The sequence below is a fragment of the Cygnus atratus genome, chromosome Z (genome assembly GCF_013377495.2).
Source record: "Cygnus atratus isolate AKBS03 ecotype Queensland, Australia chromosome Z, CAtr_DNAZoo_HiC_assembly, whole genome shotgun sequence".
Classification (NCBI taxonomy): domain Eukaryota; kingdom Metazoa; phylum Chordata; class Aves; order Anseriformes; family Anatidae; genus Cygnus; species Cygnus atratus.
The window spans coordinates 10,163,114-10,187,809 of record NC_066396.1 but is presented as its reverse complement, the minus strand read 5'-3'; the positions used below and the strand labels follow the sequence as shown (position 1 = coordinate 10,187,809).

At 41.0% G+C, this 24,696-nt stretch overlaps 1 protein-coding gene across 2 annotated transcripts in view; it reads right to left on the bottom strand.

Moving 5' to 3' along the window:
- UNC13B (unc-13 homolog B) overlaps positions 1-24,696 on the bottom strand; it is a 212,336-nt gene that overhangs the window by 124,090 nt on the left and 63,550 nt on the right. For both annotated transcript variants that reach the window (XM_050716466.1, XM_035563881.2), the window contains exons 8-10: positions 23,747-23,969; positions 8,570-8,896; positions 6,577-6,664 (exon numbers count right to left, since the gene is read on the bottom strand). In XM_050716466.1, the coding sequence (XP_050572423.1) occupies positions 6,577-6,664; positions 8,570-8,896; positions 23,747-23,969 (638 nt within the window). The remainder of the gene's footprint in view (positions 1-6,576; positions 6,665-8,569; positions 8,897-23,746; positions 23,970-24,696) is intronic.

The following is a 24,696-nucleotide window of genomic DNA, read 5'->3' as shown; positions in this document are numbered from 1 at the left end:
AATAGCGCCAGGAAAGTTAACTGTGCACTCCTATCCACTCTGCAAACATCTGTTACAGCTTTAAGAAAGCTTCCCGAGTCTTCCCAAGTTTGTGTTTTTTTTCTCCCTCTAGTCAGCAAATGGGAACTTGGTTTTCACCAAAGGGGAAAGATATCCTGTGTGCCAGGGAATTCAGGCCTTCAACACTGAAATTGTTTTTTTGGCAGAAGTGAATGGAATTGGAGCATTACTGCACCAATATGCTTAAAGAAACTCACAGAAAATCTGGTTAGCCATCGAATAGGCTTCTAGCTGCTCTGGTCATCATGAAAAGCATTTCTGACTAGCATGCTGCTGCACAAGAGATGCATTCCTCTTAATTTTAGTGTAAGTACTGTAAAAAGGGGAAAGCCTTCTGATTTTTCCCACTGGAGATAAGGTTATTGAAAATCTGCTGAAAATCACAACAGCTGCATTAACGATGGTACAAGACTATTTCCTTGTATGTGCACACAAATAATTACGTTTGCTATAACATAACATTTGATGTAAAGCATGTAAAAATGCTAGTAGGTCTCAGAGAATCTTGGTAATGATAAACAAATATTTTATTCCAAACAGATGTGGATATGCAGATATCTTATTTGAGATGCTTGGAGATGAAAGAACGCTTCCCTCCTCCGAGCAGAGCATGTCAGCCAAACCTTCCCTCAAAGAGATGCAGCCAAGAGACAGCAGACACAGGTTGTTCAAGTACCAGGGAATCGCCTCACACTAAAACCTGTCTTGGAAAAGCCAGTGGGGGGCTTTGGGGAATCCCACAAGACTTACCAATCCGCAAAGTCAGAAGCCACGCAGGAAAGTAAAATCATGACAAGGGAAGATGCTAGGAAGTCTCCACTACTTTTGTATTTAAGTGCTTTATAAATAATTATTGTTGCACGTTCCCTAAGAAGCATGAAAGCCACATATGCATTTTATAGATAAAGTATGCAGAAAGCATTTGTCACTGCAAGCACTGCCACCCAACATCAGCCTGCACTACAGCTGGCAGCAACCCTTGCACTCATGCCTTACCACCTACTCTGGAGCAGGAACAGAGATCTCCTAAGCACAAGGGTGCTCTCCAGACTCCCACCAGCCCTGATCCCTGAGACATTTGATCAGCAACGTTAACATAGCTGAAAGCTAAAGATAACCTTTATAAATACCGCAGGTAAAAAAGGAAGACGTCTAAGTGGAGATGTCGTTTCTCTGCATAAAGAGAAGTTTCTGGTAACTTTCTGAAAGAGTACATAGTGCTTTAGTTTGCTTCTTTGTCACTGTGTGGGAGGCTTTCAAAATGCAGAGCTTACTCATCTTCACGGGACTGATAAAAAGACACCTTGGCAACAAAGCTTAAGGGAAGTGAAATGTCGAAAGTAAACTATTGCATGGACTGCACTGTTCCTGAGAGGCACAAAGGGTTTCTGGCTCAAGGCAAGTACATCCTCCATTAGCCACCACGCAGTACCAGTTGTACTGCTTAGAGGGCTCACATTCATATGTAGGCAGCGTAGTCCAGAAGGGACTCTTCAAGGCACCTCACATAAGAGGACAGTAGTTTGCAACAACACCTTTCTTTGTCAAAATAAAAATAGGGCTTCACACACCAAAATCAGCGATACAACATCCCCCCTGGACCAGGGCTTTTAAAAGTGAGAGCCTGATGGTTGTAACGTATTTACAGGTGCTTGATCAGAAGTGCTGACTGTATAACCGTAGGGCATGGGAAAATAAGACCGGGTACCAGTAAGACTAGAGAACAGTCATTTAATCCCCTGCTCTGAGTGCTTATCATATTCCAGAACGATGTCGTGAACTACATCTGCGACCTCGGTATGTGATCTAGTTACACAGCCATCATCAAGAACAGACTATTGACATTTAACAGGCAACATCTGAGATTAAAATCAAAATAATTGGTATAAAATGGCATCTATAAGAAGAAAAGCCAAAGAGTGAACACTGCTACAATGACATTGGTTTTGAAACAAAAAAAAAAACAGTATACTGAGGTATTTAATCTTCTGACATAAAAGAGAAAAGTGATACAGAAGACTTTTTCCCCCAACACATAGAATCTGTTTAAGTGCATAAAATTCCAGGCCCCACACACTCTTGTAATACCTTTAAATGCTGAAAGATTTTCTTGAGATGCAATATGATAATTTTTCTGAATTTCTCCTCTTCTCCAGTGAGACAATTCTCCAGTATTATACAAAACTCAGAGTCAAATTTGTTTAAAAGTCACACATCCACATCCCTAGCTGAGGGCTATTTCAGTTAAGGAGGGCTGCAAATTGAAAATGCAATAGCCATGTGTTTGTTGTTCTTCTAGAAAAAAAGCTCCCACAGAAGGACTGCAGCAGATGAGCTATCAATTAATCCCTCTTTGTAGACAAAGTTCTAAGTGTGAAGGTGAGAATTATTGAGTCATTCCTCTCAGGGCTGAATACCCCAGGTTGATTTTGGCATAATTAATTTTCCTCTTCACAAACACAGAAAGAGCAGCAGAAAATAAGAAAAAGAAACTATGCATGCTACCACAAAGCTTTTTTAATAAGCATAGTTACAAATTTCTGAGCCACTTTGTAGCTGTCAAGTCTTAATTAAAATACTACATTTCTCTGACTCATGGTGCTGTGGGATGTATGCATATTATTCACATGAATATTAATCTCTTCTCAGGTAGGAGGCTCAATTGCTCAGGAGATTTATAATCACATCACATATGGAAACTTATTCGGTGTCTTTTTTTCAAATTTCAGCCAGATAATTAACAATTAAGAGCATTAAGAACCATTTCAGTAGCCTATGCTAGAGGAATCCAACAGCTCGGATCAATGACCTGGAGCTCCACAAGTACTAATATGAAATAATATCACAGACTGAGGAAAGGGAACATGGAAAAGAGCTGGAGGCACTGCTTTGAACATGAAGGACTTAAGCAGCAGCTGTAAGGGCTGGAACGAAAGAGGAAGATAGCCCTCTTGAAAGCTTCTAGGTAATGACAGAAGATTGAAAAATGTTAATATGGTGCTCAGATAAATGAGGCAAGACCTTTCCAAACAACCAACAGAATCACCTGAGACATTAGACTACTATCACAGGGACCTTTAAAATCCTGATACCCATCTGGATAGTCTGTATTGGTAACACTGACTTTCAAACAAGGTATAGAAATAAGCTGATGATGCAGAATGTGCAGAAAGCAACTAGCAGAGAAGCTCTTCTAGGTTTGAGAGAAACGACAGAGACAGGAGTTGGGGATGCAAATGTATCTGAGAAAACTGTGACAGTTTTCCTGATGCCTTGGAAAGAAAGGAGTGAGGCACGCTAGATAACCACTATGTAGTTCAAAACCACAAACTAAAAAAATCCAGAAAATCAGTAGCTAGAACTCATGAGAAACAGGCTTGAAGGGCAATGAGATCAGGAAGCTGTTTAGCAGTTAACAATACAGCATTAACAGGCATAAATCACCAGCTGTCTCAAGTGAAGAAGCAGAAAAGGAGGTGCATTGAGAAACCAGTTCAAACACATCGCAAGCTCTTCAGAGGGCTTGGACCTTGAACTACAGATATCTTCCTGATGGAGTTTTTAAGGATGAGCACGAATACGGAGGGAAGAAATCAGAAGGCCAAAGCACAAAATTAAAAACCTAGCAGTGAACACACAGTATGACCGAAAAGACAATGCCTACTACTCATAGGAAAGGAGAGCTATCGTCAGGTGGCATTAAGATGGCTGGAACACTTGATGCCTTAATTGCTTCTGGTTTTCACTGACAGGGACAACTGCAGTCAGGTAGCTAACAAAATTAAATGTTGTTGGCTTTTGTTTGTGTTTTTAAAATAAGTTTAGTTAGTTTAGCAAGTTAGGAAAGATGCTGCTGTAAAGAAAAACAAATGCAGGTAATTATTTCTGAGTCAGCTGGCCCTGATAAATCTTCATCCTCAGATACTAGGGTGCAACACTGCCAATCCACAAAGCACTAAGATCTTGAAAAACAGGCAGTGCACCTAAAGATGGGAAAAGGGCACACCAAGCATTTATGCTTAAGAAATAGGAAGCGGGGGACCTACGTAATTATGAAGAAATTATAATTACATAACTTCTTTTTTTCCTCCTGGGAATTAAAGACTGGAACAAATAATCAAATTATCTGCAAATCATCTATAACATAAAAAGGAGAGAAATAACAGGGAGCACGGTTTCATCAAAAGTAGAACTGTGTCAAATGCATTTAACTTCCTTCTATAACAAGGTAAATTAGTCTTAGGGGTATGAGAACAGAAGAGAAAGTTTTATACCCTGAGGTCTTAATGAATGAAACTGCTAAAATAGATTGAAACACACTGGAAAAATTATATTCAGGGTAGGCAAACTCAAAGAATGCATCAAGTAGGGACCCTCCGGCAGTTCTAGTAGCGCATAGCCTGGCAGCTTGAGTACTACATAACTTCTCACATATGACTTGAAGGATTTGTAGGCATAACAGATTACAAAGAGACAGACAGAAATGTGTTTAATGAGTGAAAAAAACAATTCTGCAAGAACAAGTGCAAATCCATATACAGATCTAATCCAACACAAATATAGGCCAGGGAATGATTGACAAAACCCTTCATCAGAAGGGACCTCAGCTCTGGAAAGAATAAAAGGATAACCATGCATCAGGAGTGCTAGCCTGAGACAAGAAGGCACCACCACAGCAAGACACCTGATATCTCGGGATATCAGGATCACAGCCTCGGAGAACAAAGTCTTCTGTGCTCTGTAGTGCACATGAGCAGGCTCTCAGCTGGGTTTCCACATTCAACTTTGGACACTGTACTTCAGAAAGAAAAAAAGAATGAAAAAAGACAAGGGCTGATTAAAGAGTGCCTATAAAAATTGACAAAGAAAAGGCTAAAAGGGTCCATTGGCAAATATGAGAAGAGTGAGCAGGGCTTGGTTCTCTCTTAGCAGCAGCCCTCCAGTGGAGGAAGGGAATCAGTTCCACACCTTTACTGCTTGTCCTACTCAAGAGAAATGGATTTATATGGAACAAGAGAGATCTACAGCAAAGGTTAGGAAAAGCAAAATAAAGACAGCTAAAGCCTTAACAGCCTGCTGGAATACTCCAACACTTAAGATTTTTGTTTTAAGGAAAGTTTGAATCAAAAGTTAGCAGTGGTTAACACAAAGTGAATTGTGACATTTTGCTGTCACAAAACCACCAGTTTAGAAACGCTAAAGCGGTGTTTCTGTTAACGATCATTTCAAAGCATGTCTTACTTTAAAAATTCAGCAGAAATACTAAATCAGAATACATTAATCAGAAGTTTTGATTAACACTGAATCACCACATGGACCTTGTACTCTCTCAGACAAAAAGATATCTAGGGAGAGGCATCACTGAACCTCTTGTCCTTTCTAGTATGCTTGTGCACGTTTTCCAAATGCACAGAATTAAACTCTTTTGCTTGCACATGCTACAAAACAACAATGGAAGTTCCCTATCTTATTGGATGCTAATGGTAGCCTTCAATTTCCATGTCACACTGATAGTTTTGACCTAAATTCATTCTGCTCAAAAGTGAAGTAACACAGTATTTGTTAGCTGGGAAATAATTTACAATCCAGAGAAGCCAAGGGAAAAGCCATTTCTGCTACGGCACTTCGGATGCCTTCCCAGACAAAAGCCTTGTCTTCACAAATATTTGCAACAGATCCAGCAGAGAAAGAAAAGTTCTGCCGCTGATCAATAGATACTGTAAAATTATTTCCTATAAAAAAAAAAGCTATATAAGAAAGTACTACTTCTAAATGAAATATATTAACTCTGCACTTTGTACCTATATTGGTAATAGGCAATATTTTATCAGCTATAGAACATGAACACAACATATGGTTTCTTTCTGTGGGCCTACAGACACAAAAGCAAAAGATTTGTAATAAAAAAAAAAAACTTCGGGGGCATTAATTGCTGTTTTCTAAAAACAACACTGTTTATACTGTTGAAGAAAATGTCGCAACCTTTTCCTTTTGACTTCCCAAATCATGATTATTTATTTTTAAATCTTACTTTCATGAGCTGGAAATACCAAGAGACTTATTATACACCCACTTTCAATTAGTATATATAAAAATATTTGATGTAAAACTTCCCAAGGAACACTTTCACACGACAAATAATACAGATAACTCCTACTAAGCTAACAAGCTATCCTCAAGTTGCCTTGAGAAAAAGTCTTCATTTTTAACAGTTCAACACAAACCATTTAGTACCAAACCTTTTTTGATTACCATATACAAATTTTTAGCTAAGTTCCCTGCTTCTGCATCTTTTCTCATAATTCATCTCTAGTTCCAAAAAACAGTGTCCAAAATGTTTGGTAGAATTAGATAGCTCTAAGACCATCAAAACATGCTGCAGTCCGATACAGTATTTTAGATGGTTTTTTGTCTACAAAACATCAGAACTGTAACAGGAAAAAGAAATTAAACCATCAGCCACAGATCTAAAACTCAGGAAACACAGAGAAGGAGGGAAGCAATTCTCCATCCTACCTCTTGAAGCTGCAGTCGAACTTTGCTAATGGCTCGAATCCAATGGACTCTCGCTGGAGAAAATGGTGGTTCGTTGTCACCGTGGTAGCTTAAGAACAAGAAACAGAAAAACACTATATGGCAAATGTTCATATGTAACGTAAAGATTCAGCATTACATAGTGCAATCACAGCTTCAGCTCTGGAAGCTGAAGCAACCAACAAACTCCTTGCAAACATAGCCCTGCACACATTATGTTAAGTGAGAAACTAAAGCAGAGATTTTCTCATGTACAAGAACTATCTTGGAAACTGATGAGCTGAAAAATATAAGCTAGGGTACAATCCTAGTCTTTTGGTGGAAAATCCACATAGATAAAAGCTTAGTTCAAAATATTTTCATTATTAAAAATAGCTCCAGGAGAAAGAAGTCATCAGTCAGATCATCAGAAACGCTGTCCAAGATTCCAGATCAAGCCAATTCAGCACAGTGGTATCATAATTGCATACAAAGAAGCAGACAGAAAACTTTCCATCCTCATACCTGTTGCAGGTCTCTTCTAACCACTGCCTCTTCCCACTCCTACTGCTAAGAACTTACAGCCTCTTTTCAGTGGAAAGGCTGGCAACAGGGCTCAGGTGTGTTTTTCCTAATCACTGCACCTTTCTCACTCTGCTTTTTCCTACAGCTTTTCAAGAGGGCACAGGTATTTGGCAGCAAAGCTTCACCTCTGCACCCCACAACACATTTTATACTCCGTCCTCGTTATACATTGGGCCTTTGATTGTATCGCTTCCTTTGTATGCTGTTGAGGTGTCAATCACCCTGAGATGCAGCAGGCAGAGTATTTAAAATAGCTGATAGCAAGAAGCATCTATGCTACACATCTAGCTCAGGTGCAAATCCAGAGACCAAAGTTCAGAGCTAAGTTCCCTGTGTATTCTATGGAGACAGGCAAGTGTTACCACAGTGGAGAGAATGGGAGTCAGTGATGCAGTAATAAACTAGATGCCTAAATTAGCTTGGAATAGACTACGTGAATAACCCTCCATGTAAGCAAATATAGGCCAGCCATTCTGGGACAAGACTCTGTAATGAGAAGAGGAAAGTGAGTCAGAGTTTAAGAACAGATTAACACTCTTGCTAGTCTTGTTTTCCTTTTTTATATCTTTAGTGTAAGAGTTGCATACACATGAACTGCTGTGGTTAATTCTTTCACGTAAGCACAATGACACCAGTGTAACTGTACACTCCATACTGTAATCCCCAAAGACTACAGACAGGCAGACATCTTTCCATGAATCTAACTGATCCATCCATCTTAACCAGAAGAAAATAATCCCTCATGCTTATGAAAATATAACCATATCCACACTAAGGGCTGCAATGATTTAACTACCTCAAGAAAAGATAGATACTCTCAAACCTAAGTGGTGGAATTTGAAATTCCTGTAAAACCTATACATAATCCAGAGCATTACTCCTCCAAACTTTGCTGAAATACTTCTGAGGACTGTCTTCAATACTGTCAACAGCTTGTAAAGCCCAAGTGCAAGAAAAGCTGCCATCATGAGTTAGAGCAACACATCAATTCACATGGTAAGTCTACAACCTGCAACTGCATAAACAGTAACTCTAGCTGTGGTAGCTTACTATACAAGAAAAGAACGAACGCAGCTCCAACTATCACTATGCTCATGCATAAGCCTGATCACACATGAGCAATAAAAGCAGCTATCTTTGGACTAAACTACATTTATCAAATAAGAAACAGAAAATGCGGCAGTTAAATTTCAAGGGATTAACAGGTACATAGAAAATACAGTTTAAGTTTAGTCAATGTCTCATAAATAACTGGTTCTACACATAAAAATGTTTCACAGATCAGCAACACCAAGCTAGCTGTAAAAGACAACTGCAAGAACAATGTATATAAATTTGCACCAGGAAACAACAAGGACGAATCCTCTTTGAACGAGTTGAAAAGATCTCAGGAATAGGGCACTTCACCTACCTCACTTGGGCTCTTGCATCAACATCCTTGGGCTTGTCAAGTTCCAGGGGTAACTTAGCTGCAGAGTGATCGGTATGCTTCTCCTCTGTCTCGCAGACCTTCTCTTCCCCTCCTTTGCCGCGAGGCTCCTCTTGCTCCCTGAGCCATGTTTGGCCATCCTTCTGGTAGCTGCCCGAACTGCGGTAGGAATGATTTGACTCTCTTTCCTGGTGATCGTCATCTTGCTCAGAGCCATGGGCACTTTCATGGGAATGGTCCAGCTCACTCAGGTGAGAGCTCCCCTGGCTGACATTACAAGAGGAGCCATATCTACTACTGCCAGCAGGACTATGAGAGAATAAGAAAGTCCGTCAGATAAAGCAATCACTTTGAAAAATGAAAAGCAATTTACACATCTAAAACCCTGCATGGGACACTAAATATACTAAAAAGATATGTTATGAAGTCATACCTAGCAATTATGCCTCCTGAACTAGGTCTAGACTTCTGAACTTCAAAACTTGGGTAGGCAATAGAAATACACAGCCTACCACTACATAGATTACGTATGATACGGAGTTACAAAAATCTGCCTGGCACCAATTGTTCACTTCCCCACCCTACATCAGCTAGACACTGCCAGTGAAGATATTCTAATAGCCAGAGAGGAATAAAAATGGAAACACTGGAATTCAGAGTGGAAGTGTTTGACTTCTACAGTTTTACTGCAGCTTTACCATGACCATTTAGGCTGTTAATAAGAAGTTAAGCTTGTTTATATTTATATAATACGATTATAATAAAATACACTGAAGTCAAGGTCAAGGTTAAGACCACCAAACTTAAAACCTTTTACAAAAGCAGAGCAATTGTTCACAAAGGGATGCTGCATATGTCACTCCAATAAAGCTCTCTCAACAATTTCATTTATGCAACAAAACAAAACAAAACAAAAAAACACACCACCACTACAAGGGCGTGATCTCTATGATTCAAGACACCACTTCCAGAACTGAATCCCCAGAATCCTCACACAGATTACAGTGAATGGAAATTTCTAAATTTCTCATGCAGTCAGGAAAACTGTAGCTCAGCCACGGTAAATATTTCAATCCAAGAATTAAGCAGCACTAATGTTTCTCTCACTTGTACAGTAAGGAGAATTTGAAGCCAGACAGGAAGTTTGGGGAGTGCAGTGCAGCAACTGTCAGATCAGAGACAGAACCACTTCCACTTCCTAAACGCATATCTGTGGGTGATTCAAGTCTCCAGTTCAAATTTTGATGGCAATTTTAACTTGACACATGCACATGTCTGATTACAGCTTCTTGAAATACTGATACTTTCCTTTAGTAGCCTCCCTAACTGCATGAAATAACTTTTGCAGAGATTTTAGGAAGAGCAAGCATTAGAATACCTTCACTGATATCTCTGTAAATGTTTTACAAGCATCAGTAATGTGAAATGAACCTATTTAGTTCTATAATATGTTAGCAGTAAGTTAATTTTTTCTCTAAAATTAAGTTTTTACTTTGCAGTTTGAAAACAACATGGTTATTCCTTTCAATACCTTATCTACTGTTGATTTTTCTTAGCAAACACAACATAATTATCACTAAACAAGAAAGCAAAGTGAATTGTATGCAGCAGAACTAACACACAAAGAACTAAATTTCTGAAAGGCTAATGAAATTAGCACTAAAAGCATTTCATTCAGCAGGACACAGTGCAAGAGCATTGGAAATCCAATCAACACTTCAGAAAAAAGAGCGGAGAAAGTGGAGAAAATAGTATAAGGGTTTGTGCATTACTAGTGATCGCGGTTTACCACATCCCCTGTGACAGCTATCAGTGATACTAAAAACACTTAAATACAGAGGGGACTGAGCTACTAACATCAGACACCAAGGCTAACATCTACTGCTGCAGTATTGCATTATAAATGGTCAATCAGTTGAAACCATTTATTATGCCTGATTTGTAACTAGCCTTTTCTCCTTCAGTTGTTCCACGCTATTCAGATCTGCAGGCTGCGTGCTAGGATGAAGCATGGCTCCATTAGGAGCTGAATCAAGCTCGGTTTCTTTCAGTTCAGGCTGCTCTGGTGCATACTCATCTGTCTGATCTTTCTGCAATTCACTGGAAATCACGTTCTGCTGATCTTCGGGCTCTTTATCAAACTTCTCTCCCAGCTCTTTGTTGGATGCATCATCAACAGTGCTTGCACCAGATGGTTCTTCAGAAAGTTCATTGTCTACAATGTCAGGCTGCTTTGAAGACAAGTTTACTTCTATATTTGCATCAGTCAGTTGATCTGAGACTGCAGATTTTGAGTTTTCATCTGAACTGACTGTTCTTAGCACCTTGTCATCTGGTTTTGACAAAGCCTGCGGTGGTACATGTGGTTCCCTTTTGGCAAAGGTCTCCTTGTTATCTTTTTGCCAGGGAAAGGAGAAATCTAGCTTTTTCCCAAACACTGCTCCTTGGGCACTCTCTGGTTTACTCACCTTTTCTTCACTGCCTCCTTCAAAGAGACTCGAAGAAAGTTTCTTAAAGCTGGACATGAGGCCCTGATCTGCCCCTGCTTTATTAACAGAAGGCGGCTGCTGAGAGAAGAAAGACCCAAATGGCTTTCCAGTATCAGCAGATGACATAAAGCTGAATTTTGGCAAACTGGGCATGCTTGGTATTTCAAAGACCGTTTTACTGCTGTTTGCATCTGTAGGAGCATTATTAGGCTTACCCTGTTTCTTCAACTCACATTCAGAAGAAATCCCTTCCTCAGGTATCTCATTAATTGACAGATTCTTTTCTTGTCCAGCAATTTGCGGTTCTACCTCACCTTTTTCTTGTTCATCCAGCTGAAGGTGTTGAACACTAGGCTCATCAACTGGAGCTATGGGTTCTCTGCCATCACTACTGATCATGTCTGGCTGGTCAATGCCAGCATTAGCCTGATCCCCTGGAACAGCAGGCTCTGATTCAAGTGCAGCACTCTTATTTGATTGGGAAAGGTCTGTGTCTGTCCCATTAACTGGGGCTTCAATTTCCGGTTCAAGCCCACCACTAGAGCCAGTCTGAAGGGTGTCAACAGCTGCTTTGTCTGTAGAAGCATCTTGTTCCTCTGTTACATATGAAGACATGTCTAATTGGCATGGACTTACCTCGGTCTGGTCAGTGGCCTCAGCCTGCTCTGTACTGACTGCACTATTGAAATCAGACTGGCATGGTTTAACATCTGTCTTCTCAGAGGGCTGTGCATCACTAACCAGCTGCAGAGCCTCCGGGACTTGACTTTCACCAGAGACCACTGCTTCTGGAGTGATCTTCAGAGGTTCCTCTTTACAGGTTTCTGAGTTCCTGTTTTCTTCATTTTCTGTTTTCATGGGAGATTCTTTTGTGAAGTTCTCTTCTACTGAGACAGGCAATATGTCCTGCTTCAGAGAGCTTGACATATCTATTTCAGACTCCCTGGTTGCAACACTATCTTCTGTCTTCCTAGAGTCTTTTGCTGGAACAGACCCAATGACATCTTTCATTTTGCTGCTTTGAGGTTTAGGGGTGGATTGTGGAGGCATCTCTTTTGGAGATTCTTTTGGACCTTTGAAGATGCCAAAGAGATCATTTGTGAAAGCTGGTGCTGGGCCACCTGGGAGGGATGAGAAACCAAAGAAAGAAGAGCTTTTCTTCTGTGCAGTAGGAGGTACAGGAGCTTGTGGTTGAGAAAAGAAACCAGACAACGTTTTAGGAGGTTTCATTTTTGTCATGAAGCTTGAAAACATTTCAACTGAAGAATCCAGTACCGATTTATCACCCTCAGATTCTTTAGGTTTGTTTTGCAAATTAGATGCGTCGGGCATTTTAGAAATAAAGTGTAATTCTTGTGCCTGTTGTAACCTGTCACCAGGAGTTTGTTTGGGTAATTTATGTTCCAGCAACTCACGTTGTGCACATACTTTTTCAGAGGCTACTTCATTTTTTATGTCACTTGCAATATTTGAGTCATTTATAATCATTGAAGCCATTTTACCTTCTAAGTCTGTACTATAATCATTATTTTCAGAAGCTTGTTCTTTTGAAGAATATAGCTCTTCTTTATCAATAGGAAATTCACTGTCCGTCTTCCCTGTGCTACCCAGAGCATCATCTTCTGCCCCTAAGGAAACAGTCTGCTCATCCTGAGAATGCTCCTGCACATTGGGAGTCTGAGGGCAAGGACCAGAAGCATCCAAACTGATTCCAGCGGTGTCATCAGTCTGAGGAGGCTTTTTTAAGTCACTCTCTTCAACTACCTCGGCAACACTTTCTGCATTTTTCACCGCCAGCATTTCTGACTTGTTTTCTCTCATGGTGACTTTATTAAACGTTTGTTTGCCAGTCACTGCTGCAATAATATCATCAACTTCTTTTTTATTGTCTGCATCTTGCTGGCTGGCACAACTGGAAATTTTGATACCAGAATCATTGGAAATACTTTGGGTCATATACGGCTTAGAGTTCACTGGTTTAGCTGGTTTTGTATTAACCTCCGGTCCTCGAGTAGTTTGTGGCTTTTCATCCAAAAAGGATGTCAAATTGAAGAAGCTAAAGCTAGTACTTTTTTGAGGTACGCTCTTGTCAGCAGTTGGACCGCTGGAAAAGAAGGAGGGCAGATGAAACAGCCCCTCTGTTTCTTGTTGCTTTGCGCTAGCAGGAGCAGGAGTGGGTGCTGAAGGCTTTGGTTCGTCTGATCCGGCGAAGAAGGAGAATATGCTCCTACCAGCTGGCTGTGGCTTTGGAGCAGTGATATCAGAAAAGCTGAATGGGAAACTGAAACCTGATTCTTTAGGGATTTGATCTGGCCTTGGTTTTGTCTGATTCGTTGTGCCACCTGAACGATTTCCTCCTTGTTGCTTTGGTCTGTATGTGGGTACACTGCTCTGCTGCACAGCTGACTGATTCAACTGCCTTATATTGGGACCTACAAGCAGTGGCTTCTGTGAAGCAATTCCAGAAGGCACTTTCTTACCCTCAGAAGACTCCTCCTCAGCTTTTCTGCTCAGTTGTTCCTTTTGCGCCCCAGTGCTAGGAGAGATCTGCCTGTCTGTGCCTTCCGTTCTCACCCCTTCCTTAGGAGTGGAGGACAGACATGGCATACTAACACTCTGAGGACCACCAGACTTTACAGTTTTTTGTCTCGATTCAGCCACAGTTCTACTACTGGTTTTTGGCAGAGTTGCAGCACTTGGTGTTGGCTGAGAAGACACAGCTTCCACTTTGAAGAGATCTCCAATGGATCCAAACAAGGATGAGATGCTGGAGGTTTCCTTCTGTTCTGGATGTATCACCTTTTCTGGTTTATCGTTTTGATTTTTTTCCAGATCTGGTGATGGCTGTGGTGCTTTACTTACTTGTGTTTTGAAGAAGTCAAAAAATCCAGAAGTTTGGGTTTTGTTAGCATTTGAGCTTCCAGAAGAATCTTCCCCGAGGCTGAACAGTTTCAGGGCACTTTTAAATAATGTTTCCTCGGGATCAGGGGCTGGGTGGCTCTCATTTGGCTGTGGCTGACTGGGTTCATTAATACTCACATGTCGTTCGAAATGCCTGGAAGCTGGCATTGCTTTAGCAGGTCCCTCTGCTCTTACAGGCCTGCCATCTGGAGCAGTTTGGCTCAGTTGAGAAGGAGATTTTGTTAATCCTGCTTTTTTAACATGGATGTTTTCATTCTGCTTTAATTCCAGCTTTTCATTTCTAGCAGCCTCCAAACTAAGATCTGACGAAGTATTTCTTCTCAGTTGTGATGTAACAGGAAACTTTTGCCATGCCTGTGCCTCATCTGATTTTTTATTTGGTACAAGTGATAAAACATCAGTTTTATCTTCCGATGATTTTGACTGCGTGTCTGCTCTCTTCAAGGAAGAATCTTTTGATGTCTCTGAGTCAGGACCTGAAGACTTCCCAATCAATCCACCCAACGCAGAAAATAGAGAGGTAACTTTGTTCACTGGCATTTTCTTATCTTCTTCAGTCTTTTTTGCTTCTGTTACTCTCTCAGTAGTTGCCACAGTTTCTTCAGCTTTAGGAGTAGATTGAAACAGATGGAAACCAAAGAATCCTGATGATCCGCCCCCAGCAGTTGTCACAGGGACAGCCTTATCCAGTTCCTTGGTGTGGGCTTCCTTACTCAGCGATTTATCACGAGCCCCTCTGGAATGTATTCTAAGATCAAGGGTTACCGAAGATTCCTCGGAATAGTTCTGGGTTTCCTTTTCAGGTCTAAAATCGACTTTGAGTTTTTGAAGTTTATAACCCGAGAAATCTAGTGGCTGCTCTCTCTGATAATAAATGGACTCTTCAAACATCTGTGAAAATGTCTCCAAATTCATGTTCATTAACTGATCACTCCTCTGCAAAGCTACTGACAAATCCAGAGGTTTATTTGTTGAATAATCATCTAAACACTCCTCTTCAGCAAACCAAAATAGCTCATCTTCATTGCCAAGAGGGACCTTAAAACCACAAACAGCAATTGTGTTGTCTTCCAGCACAGCTCTTGGAATGGAACCCATCTGAACATTATAATCCCAGCACTCTGGGTAGGAATAAGTCTCCGGAGCACACACATAAACGTACTGCCCAGTGGGATCAGTGAGTAGTGAATACACATACTGGCTGTCACTGTACATGTAGTATCCACAGTCTCCATCTTCTGATGGCCACCATACACCCTGCTCAAGCAGCATCAGCCACTCCTGATAGTCCTGGCTATAGGATGAGTACATAAAGTTCTCATCCATACTTAAAGTCTCTTGGTCAATTAGGGTCCACATAGTTCCATCACAGCCAGAGGAGTAGCTTAAATCCATTGGCAGCTCTTCTAACAAGTAACTGCCATCTCTCTCAAAAGGTGGAAAGTTACTGTAACTTTCATTGAGAGAATTAGCAGTCCACGCATCATTTTCTTCTGAACAAAAATCTTGAAACGTTAATTGGTCAAATGACTCATATGACATCACACTTAAATCCAAACTTTGTCCATCAAAATTGGCATTAGTCTGCCAATCCATCACATTTGCATTTCCATCCTTTTTACAGAGATTCACTACCATGTCATTTTCAGGCCAGTCCACGAACTGAGGTGGCAGAACAGAGTTCTGGTTTAATACGTAGTAAACTGGCAGGGCTATTTCACGAGCCTCAACAAGTTCCCCCACTTCATATTCCCATTCAAAGCTAGAATGACTTCTTGTTTCCTGGTAAGCTGAGTACTGCTCTGTAAGGTTATGGTTTTTATTAGTCAAATTAAGAAATTCATTTGACTCTTTCTTTAAAAAGGTTGGAAAACTTCTAGATTCTGCATCCTGATAAGCAACTTGCCTACTCTTTACAGACTTTCCAGATAAGTCGTGTACCTTGGCTTGAGGATTTAGAGCATCAGGGGGCACAGAATGCTCAGCTGGCTTATTTACTCTTGTGCTGGGCAGGTGGTCAGTAGTTTTGGAAGATTCCATCATTTTCACATTATCCAGTTTCTCCTTTGTTTTGGGCAGCAGATTTTTAAAGAAGCTGGAAGTTTCCTGCTTTTCTGCATTGCTGCTTTGGGTATCAGAAGTCATTCCTGAGTCACTGGATTTTCTCTCCAAGTTAGAATCCTCACTTCTATCAAAAAGCTTCATGAAGCCAAGAGAGTTTGATTTCACCTTCTCCTGCTTACATTCAGCCACATTTTCATTTGAAGCAAATTTAAATAAACCAGAAAATAAACCAGAAGAACTGCTTTTCTGGCTATCACTCTCACTTTTAACAGTCAACTCGTGGTTATTGTCAGTGTTTTCATTGGAAGAAATGTGAAGAAATCCAGACAGAAAACCTGGCATGTGCTTCTTCTGCGTATCATCTGCATTTGCAGCTTCTGGCCCTCTGTCTGAAAGGATGGATTCAACTACGCTGTCGTTTAAGTTTGCATTTAGTCCTTTTGGTAATCCTCCTTTTAAATTTCTAGGTTCTTCCTGAGCATTCTTAGTTCTCTGCTGCTCTCCTGCAACCATGGAGGTAATAGAGGTGCTCTCCTGGTGTTTATTTCTGCTTTCTTGGGCAGTAGATACATTTTCTTTATTCATGTTTTTGGTTTGTTTAAGTTCTTCCTTGTGGTCTGATAAATCTGGAACAGAGTTAGGTTTTAATGAAATGGCATTTTCTAAATTCCTGCTTCTGTTTTCAGGCAAAGAAATGTCACTAGAACTCTGATGACTTGTTTGGTCCTTAGAATTTGCTAGATTTTCTGCAGAGGAAAATTTAAATAATGAAGGAATAAAGCCACCTTTCTCCTTTGTATTTTCTTCCTTGTCTGAAAAACCCAACCCACTGAAAAAAGGAAGTTTCCTGGTAAAAGGAAATGAGTGTTCTTCACTTGATGAACTGTTTTGTCTTACATCTTCCTCAGACTTATGGCCTTTAAAAAGCCCAGGCATATTTTCTTTCTGCCCTGGTTCAGCAGAAGGAAGTAACAACTGACTGAAAGACTTTTTGAGTGGACTGAAAAAGCTTTCAGGTGCTGTATCCTGATCCTGAGGCTCTGAATGAAGTTCCCCATTAGCTCTATTTTGCTTCTTTCCCAGTCCATGACCTGCAGTATGCTGATCCCTTAAGTGATTTGCAGGAGGCTGTTCCCTGGCAGCATGTGTGCCCTCTTTTATGGTGGCATCTGGCTTATCTGTAACACGATGCAACTCTGACTGCTTCTGTGGCACATCCTGCTGCTTTGGAGCGAAGAGACCATCTAAATTGGCTTTCAGACTGAAGGAACTGACAGAGTTTGTGAGCCTACCAAAGACTGAAGACACAGAAGTGCTATTTGTGTTTACCCCTGCCTCACATTTAGTCTCACTCAGCTGTGTCTCAGGAACCATACTGCTGGTCTTGTCTGCCGTCTGTCCAGACGATCTCTCACCTCTGTTTGCCTCATCGGCTTTCACAGCATGGCTGTTCTCCTCAGTGTGCTCCTCTTTTACGACTTCTTGTTTTGGCACTTCCTTCTCAGAGAAGATCTTTAAAGGATTAAACATGCCTAGAACAGAATTCATAACTGAATGCTGGTTCTGCTGGCTGCTGGTGGTGGTTTCCTGTGATTGCTGGAGATGATGCAGTGTGGAAGCCTTACTGTCCACCTGAGTGGTTTCTTGCTTGCTGGAGTTTACATTCGCGGCTCTTTTATCACCACTCACCTGGGATGGTAGCAAAGAGTGAATGGAGAACTTTGTGTCAGCTTTACTATCTGCTGCCATTCCAGAAGATGAACTCTCACTTTTGGGCTTGCTAGAAAGTACATTTGAGACTCCACCTTCTGATGAGGTTCTGGTTTCTGTCTTCTCTGGAGTGGAAGAAACAAGCTTTTCAACAGAGGCTGTGAGCTGCTTTGTGCTTGACCCCACCTTTTCAGTCAAAGAGCTGAACAGGGAATTCACAGTATTCTTCACACCTGACAAGTCTGGAAGAGATTCAGATTTGCCCTTGGTACTCTCCTCCACAGCAGGATATTTGGTCTGCTCAGACTTCCTGGCTTCTACTGAATTATCAGCATTATCCTGCTTCAGTGACATGCGCTCAGCATTTTTTCTTGTCTCTGGCAATGTAGCAAATTTGCTGATTTCTTCCTCCTTTTCAGCCAAGTATTCTGAAACTGTTTCTACCAGACACTGAAGTTCATCGATCGTGTCTACATACTCCTCGCTGGGTTCTTCAACAGGAGACAGTGTAAAGTCTTGCATAGGATGACCATGCTTGCTCCCTTTAGTCCTGTGTTTTTTATCACAGCTAGCCTTTAACTGGGACCCTGAATTTGCAGGGTAATTAACAGTGAAGTCTCTCAAACGGCTGATGTCAGAATAACACCATGTTTGTGAAAGCATTGCGAGTTCCTCCATTTCCTCATCTGAAACGGGTGAGTACTGAAACTCATCAGAAGCACTGCTGTCAAATTCCTCTAGGATATCCAGGGGCACGAAAGTATTATCTGGCAGCCCTACGTGTTTCATTTCTTCACCATTACTGAGGTGAAGTGAACCCTCATGGTTCACTGCCTGTTTGTTGGGCAACTTACCACTTTTAACCATTAAGCCATTTTTGTATGGACGCAGGATGGGATAAGCAGACAAACCTTCCTTATTTTCAGATCTGCTGGTATATTTTCCAGTCCTATCATATACTGGGAAATCATCATTAGGTTCAGAAATAGTTGCCACACCATTGAAACAATTTTTTTTCTCCCTTGGAAAGTGCAGACCTCCATTACTTTGCAGGCTCATTTGCTCACTCTCTTCAAGATTGCTGTATCGCAGTTTCTTTTTCCTTCTCCTATCTATTGTATCGTACTCCTGAGGATACCTAGGGACATCTACAGATCCTGACTCCACACACACATTTTGGCAGCATCTTGATCTTTCACAGTGATTGAAATTTTCCCTTTCTGAGAGAGTTTGCATCTTTTTTATGTTTGCTTCCTGCCAACTTCTATTTTTATGGCTCTTTTCTAAGAATTCCTCTATTAGCAGTTTTCCTAGCTCTTCATAGTTACTCTCCTGTTCTTCTTCTCCATCTTCAGAATTAAATGGAATAAGCCTGACTCTGTCATTCCTAGCTATAGATCCTTGTCTAAGATGAAAAATAAAAGGGGTGGGAGGGAAAAGACAAGAGACAGAAAAAAAAAGGAAAGGGGAAAACAACAGTTTTTTTAAAAAAAGCTTTAGAAAGGACAGAAAAAAACAGTAATGAAAAACATGCATTAAATAAAAGAAAATTAAAATGAGAAACATCCAGACATTACAAAACTGAAAACCTGTCAATCTACCACCAGTAAACTTCAATCAAACCGTCAAAAAAAAGCAGTGTGGGTTATGATATTCCACCGGTTACAGTTGCACAGAATTTGGAAATGCCTGTTTGAGAGAGAACAGCTTTTTGTGATCAAGTGAGGGCACGCGGCCTTAGCTGTACCAGTACTCTGCTGCTACTTTTTTAGGCATGCTTTAAAAAAGTCAGTTATTACAGTAACAGGACTACTTTAAGATACTGCACCCACGCACACCATTCCACTATGCTATGAATGCATTTCAGTTAGTCTAGGCAGCAGACCTCAATTTAGCAGTATTAGCAGTATTCATAAAGCCCACAGGACACTTTGTTTCTCCCAAGGGTAGCTAAAGGGCAGTGAAAGTGTGCAGGGACTCAGCAATGACTGGACTCCAAGGAAGAAGAGACAGAACAAAATACAAACTGTACACACCATCAACATGAGGAGCTCAAGTTATGCCACCGCTCCTGTTTGCTGTGAGTGCTCTCACTGCAGGTAACGCACTCCCTCTGCAGATGCCCTGCAGCGTGGGCAGACGCAGCACCAGACCCCTGACCTCAGCTAGGGACAACTGAGCTCATGGCTGTAGTTACTCTGGTTGTGATGCCATGAGGTCTGGTGGAGAAGTGGACAGAAGTCTGTGCAGAGCAAGGATGGACCATTTCTTTGGGTATCTGAGCCCTGAAACCTGGTACAAGTAGAAGGCAGGCTGATTCTCTTCTGTCCTCCACCAAGGAAACTTACCCTCAAGCCTGCTGCCTACATGTGCACTGACAGCAATCTTCTCCCCTCAAGGGGCTCCTCCAGAAGCAAAATGAAGATCTCTGGGGATGCCACTGAGTCAGAAGGCAAAACAACCCATTGGTGGTCACTACTAGCCCACTGCCAGCCTGAGAAGCTTTTCAGGATCTGTACTGCCCCATTTGCAATGCATCTGAACAGATCCAGCAACCCACATTGTCCATTGCGAGAGAACAGATTTAAGGATCTAGTTTTGCTGTCAAACCAGCTGAAGCTTCCCAGAAACCCAAATACATGATCTATGGGATTTCAGGATTAATTCCTAGCCCAGGATCAAAGGATAAAATATCAGTTGATCACCAACCCAAAACCTAGTAGCAAGAAAGCTTCATGTTTGTCTAAATCTTCCAAGAGTTCCTGTAAAAAAAAATCAAAATGCTCATCTAAAAGGTGCACAGCAACTTTGTCTCATGTCATTAGTTGTCTGGAACTAGGCAGCATGAAGGTGCACCCACCCTGATACTTTAAGAGCAGATCAAGAGAAGAGAAAGGGCAAAGGGTACACGGGCTTTGTATGGATACTGCTAATACACCAAGTCTTCACCTTCACAGGCTGAGCTGCCTGGGCACCCCAATGTAGGATGCTGGTGGGATAGCACTGAAAGAAAAATAGGTCATTGCATTTCCACTATTGCTGGTTTAGTGCTTCATTTCCATCAGTATTAGCTAACTTGCACTAATTGGAAAGATACTCATTACCTTAAATGAGTCCTGTTGCACACGGTTTAGAACACTTCCTACACTTCTTGCTTGCAATTTTAAGTTCACAATGGAAACAACTATCTTAAAAAAACTAATGAAATTGAAAAGACTCATAGGGCCACCATAGTTACTGGATCAAGCCCTTCCAAGTCTGAGCTGAAAGCAACGGAAGCTACGTGAATGCATGAAGAGCCATTACCTGTAAATGCTGAACCAACAATTGACTAATTTAGGCAAGAAATGATTTTTGTTTCTAAATGAGCTCCTTCCCCCAGAAGAGGTTCCTCTACCACTCTACAAAACATTTGTTTTATTAGAAAGAGAGCAATGACAAGAAGTCCAACACCCAGGAGAGGAAAAAGATGTCAAGATCAGCCCGGCACTAGACCACAACAGATCTGAAACACAGCCAAGGCAAACAGCAAAAATCAGCCGAACTGTGCCACAAGACGACTTCACAGCAGCAAGAACAAGGAGACAAGCACACAGGCTGCACAGAGGTTAACCCACCTATCAGACAGATCTAGAGAGTGCCTGCTCTCTAGCGAGCACTGGCGGCTTGTCATTTGACTAGACTCAGATGTGGACTCTAGGTCAGTTCGGCCACTCACAGTGGAATCTATGCTATCATATCGCCTTGGGAGTAAACAGGGCGAGAGCAGGGAGACATGGAGGACACATGGTTACACAAAATGAACATTGCAAGGAAAAGTTAGTGCTTGAATTAAAAAATAAATAAATCTGTGCGGAAGAAAACTGCTATTTTGAAGTCAGACTGGCTGTTGGGAGCAAAACACTCCCAGAGCAAACAAGAATAGTATTTGTTATCCTTTGGAGAGACGGGAATGAAACACGTCCTTCTATTAAGGGAATGCAATTATGCTTAACAGGCGATAAAGAGCATCAAAATTCTTCCAGACAAACCCAAATGTTGTTAGAAAAAAAAAAAAAAAAAAACAGATGTTAATACAGCCAGTTCCAGCTGAAGCATTTTGGCATTTCACCTAATTCAAGACAGGTTCTAGCTGAACTTTGTCTGGTTCCTCTGGGTCTGCCCTATACAGCCTCCTACAAGCTGTCATTTCCTCAGCAATCATGAACTGCAGTCTGCCAGGAACTTCATCAAGCATCTGCCTGGTCCATGGCACACAAAGTTGCTAAGAGCAAAAGTTAAACACGTTTTGTTTTTGCAATACTCTATACAACTGAGTTTTGAAAATATTTAAGATTGCCCAATGTGTGTGTTTTTTTTCCAGCCAGTTCTACTTAGAAATACCTCTCTGATAAGAAAAGAGAATCCCATGTAGGTTCTTTGGAAAGCTTATTTGCATTTCCTATTTTTAAGATTAAATATGTAGTAAAAAGTCTTGCTAGTCATGTAGGAAATGCACAGGGGAACAGGAATCCCCAAAGGGAGCAGGCTACAAAGCTCTTAGTTTTTAAGTAAACTTTATCAGTCTAGATTCTTTCATATCCATACATTAAAGAAATAAAAATTAAAAAAACGTATTCCATCTTAGTATTCTTCAACAGTTCAAACCAGAAGTCTTTTCCATGGAATGTTATGTTACAAACACATTTATTCACTAGACATGGCTAGAAGTTCACAACCCACTGTTCAGCTTGGCACTTCCACAAAAAGTAGCTTCAATTCATCTTCACAGACTGTCAGCAAGATCTTCAATAATTTTATTACTATAAACTAATGGTATAGAATAGCATGGAAAAGGGACTACCTTGCTTACATTAGGTATTTAACAGGCTAGGAAAAAAGCACCAAGAATGAGGTCGTACTGCAGTAAATGCATTTTGTTGGCTCACTTGCATGAAATCCCAGTAACAGTGACAACTTCAAGTGTTACCATTAAACTTCAGCTTTTACCATTAAAGAAAAAAAAAAGTCTAAATTTAGCCTCAGCCATATTCAGGCAACTGAATTCAGGTTCAGGCTTGAGGAAACAAGAACATTCTTACCAAGAGTGATGAGTTAGAACAAATCAGTTACAATGCATATAAAGCCCTGCACCTCCAGCTCTGGCAGTATTTAAGAAGCTGCCTTTCTTCCACATCTGAGGCAGAGGCAGCAACATGCCCTGTTCCATAACCCCACTCTTATCAAGTTTACTAGCACTATCTAAGTTCTTCTGCTTCCCCCTTACGTTTAACTCATCTTTTCTTTGAAACAGTGTTTCTGTTACATTTTTATAGCTCCCAGCTTTAGTTCACAACCATTGATCCTAGTTAGTTAACCCTGTTATGCTTAATACTTAAGAACAATTGTGAAACTACTGATTTAGGGTCAAAAAGCTAATTTAGAGCCAGTAAACTTATCTTTCAGGCAGCCCAAAGGAAAACACACTATTCAACAGTGTTGCATGATAACGGAAAATAATCTGTTGAAGACTTTCTCCTTAAATATCCTGCTTTGGCAGAGCTAATAGAAGAAGAGGAGCTAATCTGAAACAGAAAACGCATCTGCCCCAATAAAGAGGGGCATATCCTAATAGGATAAACTCTGCCAGACAGGGCTCTGTGAGCACACCCAAGCGCTGGTACCAGAACAACCTATTAGTAAGTGTCCTGGCCTTCAAAAGTTAAGGAAAATGTACAGACAAGAATAAATGACCTCATAGTTGAGTATATCTTCAAAAAGTAATTCACTGAACTGCGGGATCTGGTGCAATACATAGTCTTACAGGTTTTTCCTAGTTAACAGTTAGGTCCCAGTGTTAGCAAAACATATCATACCTTCCCAACAGAAGCCTTTCAGAGTCATTCTGCTGCCCTCCTCTGCTAGCACAGCACCTTCAGGTTCTGCTGTGGAAAAGTAACGGGAAAAGAAAAGCTGCCCAGAAGGCATCACTCACCTGATGGCCACATGCTCACGATAATCCAGGTCATAATTTTGTAGGGAGTCAGCACAGGATTCCCGCAAGACTCCTTGCTGCTGCAGGCGTGATGGTACGGTGAACTGGTGCACAGAGGCATTGGGCTGCGCGGTCGTGTGGTACGGAGGAGGAATGCTGTTACTGGTCTCGCTGCGATAGTCACTGTCTCGATCATCCACAGCACTGTCAGCATCTTCAAAGGCTAAGAAACAGAAGTAGTTAAGGGCATGACTCTTTAAAGTTGCTTCGCTGGAACAGTGAAGCTGATTTAGTTTTTAAAAAGCTACAACAAAAGGCTATGTCTGCAAAGGATGGACATCCACCTGGTAGCTGGTTATAAACTCTGGTTCCCTCAGTACGCACCAAGGAACTCCAGCAATTGCCTCCTCACCTTCCTTTCACTCTTCCTATCATAGGATTTTTCTCTTTAGTCTTTGCTAACAGGCAGATTAAAACATTTTTTATAAAAAACAGAGCAGAACAAAATAAACAAATCAAAAACAACTCAACATCAAAACTTACAGGTTCTTTGCTACTGCCAAAATGAACTTTTAGATGCTGGGGAAAAATACTTCCTTATGGAAAGGAGCTCTTTCTTGGAAACTTTTATTCCTTTTAGCTGTAATGCCTGCTCTCCTCTCAGCAGCCTTAACCACTGTTCTAGCATTTTGGATTTTTCATTTAAAATGTGTTTTTTTGGTAAAGGTCTTAGCTTAAGTTAAGAGAAACTAATGAAAAACTAAGAAATTCAAGGCAGTCAGCATGGAAATCAGGACTGGGAGAGCAGCCCTGCCTATATACAATTACTAGCTCTTACAGGGGAAAAATGCTGCATTTAGCACACCCAGGTACATTAGCCTGTTAAATTTAGTAGCGAACACTAATGATAACCTTCACTAAGGAAAAAGCTCCCTTCCCATGAATCCCTC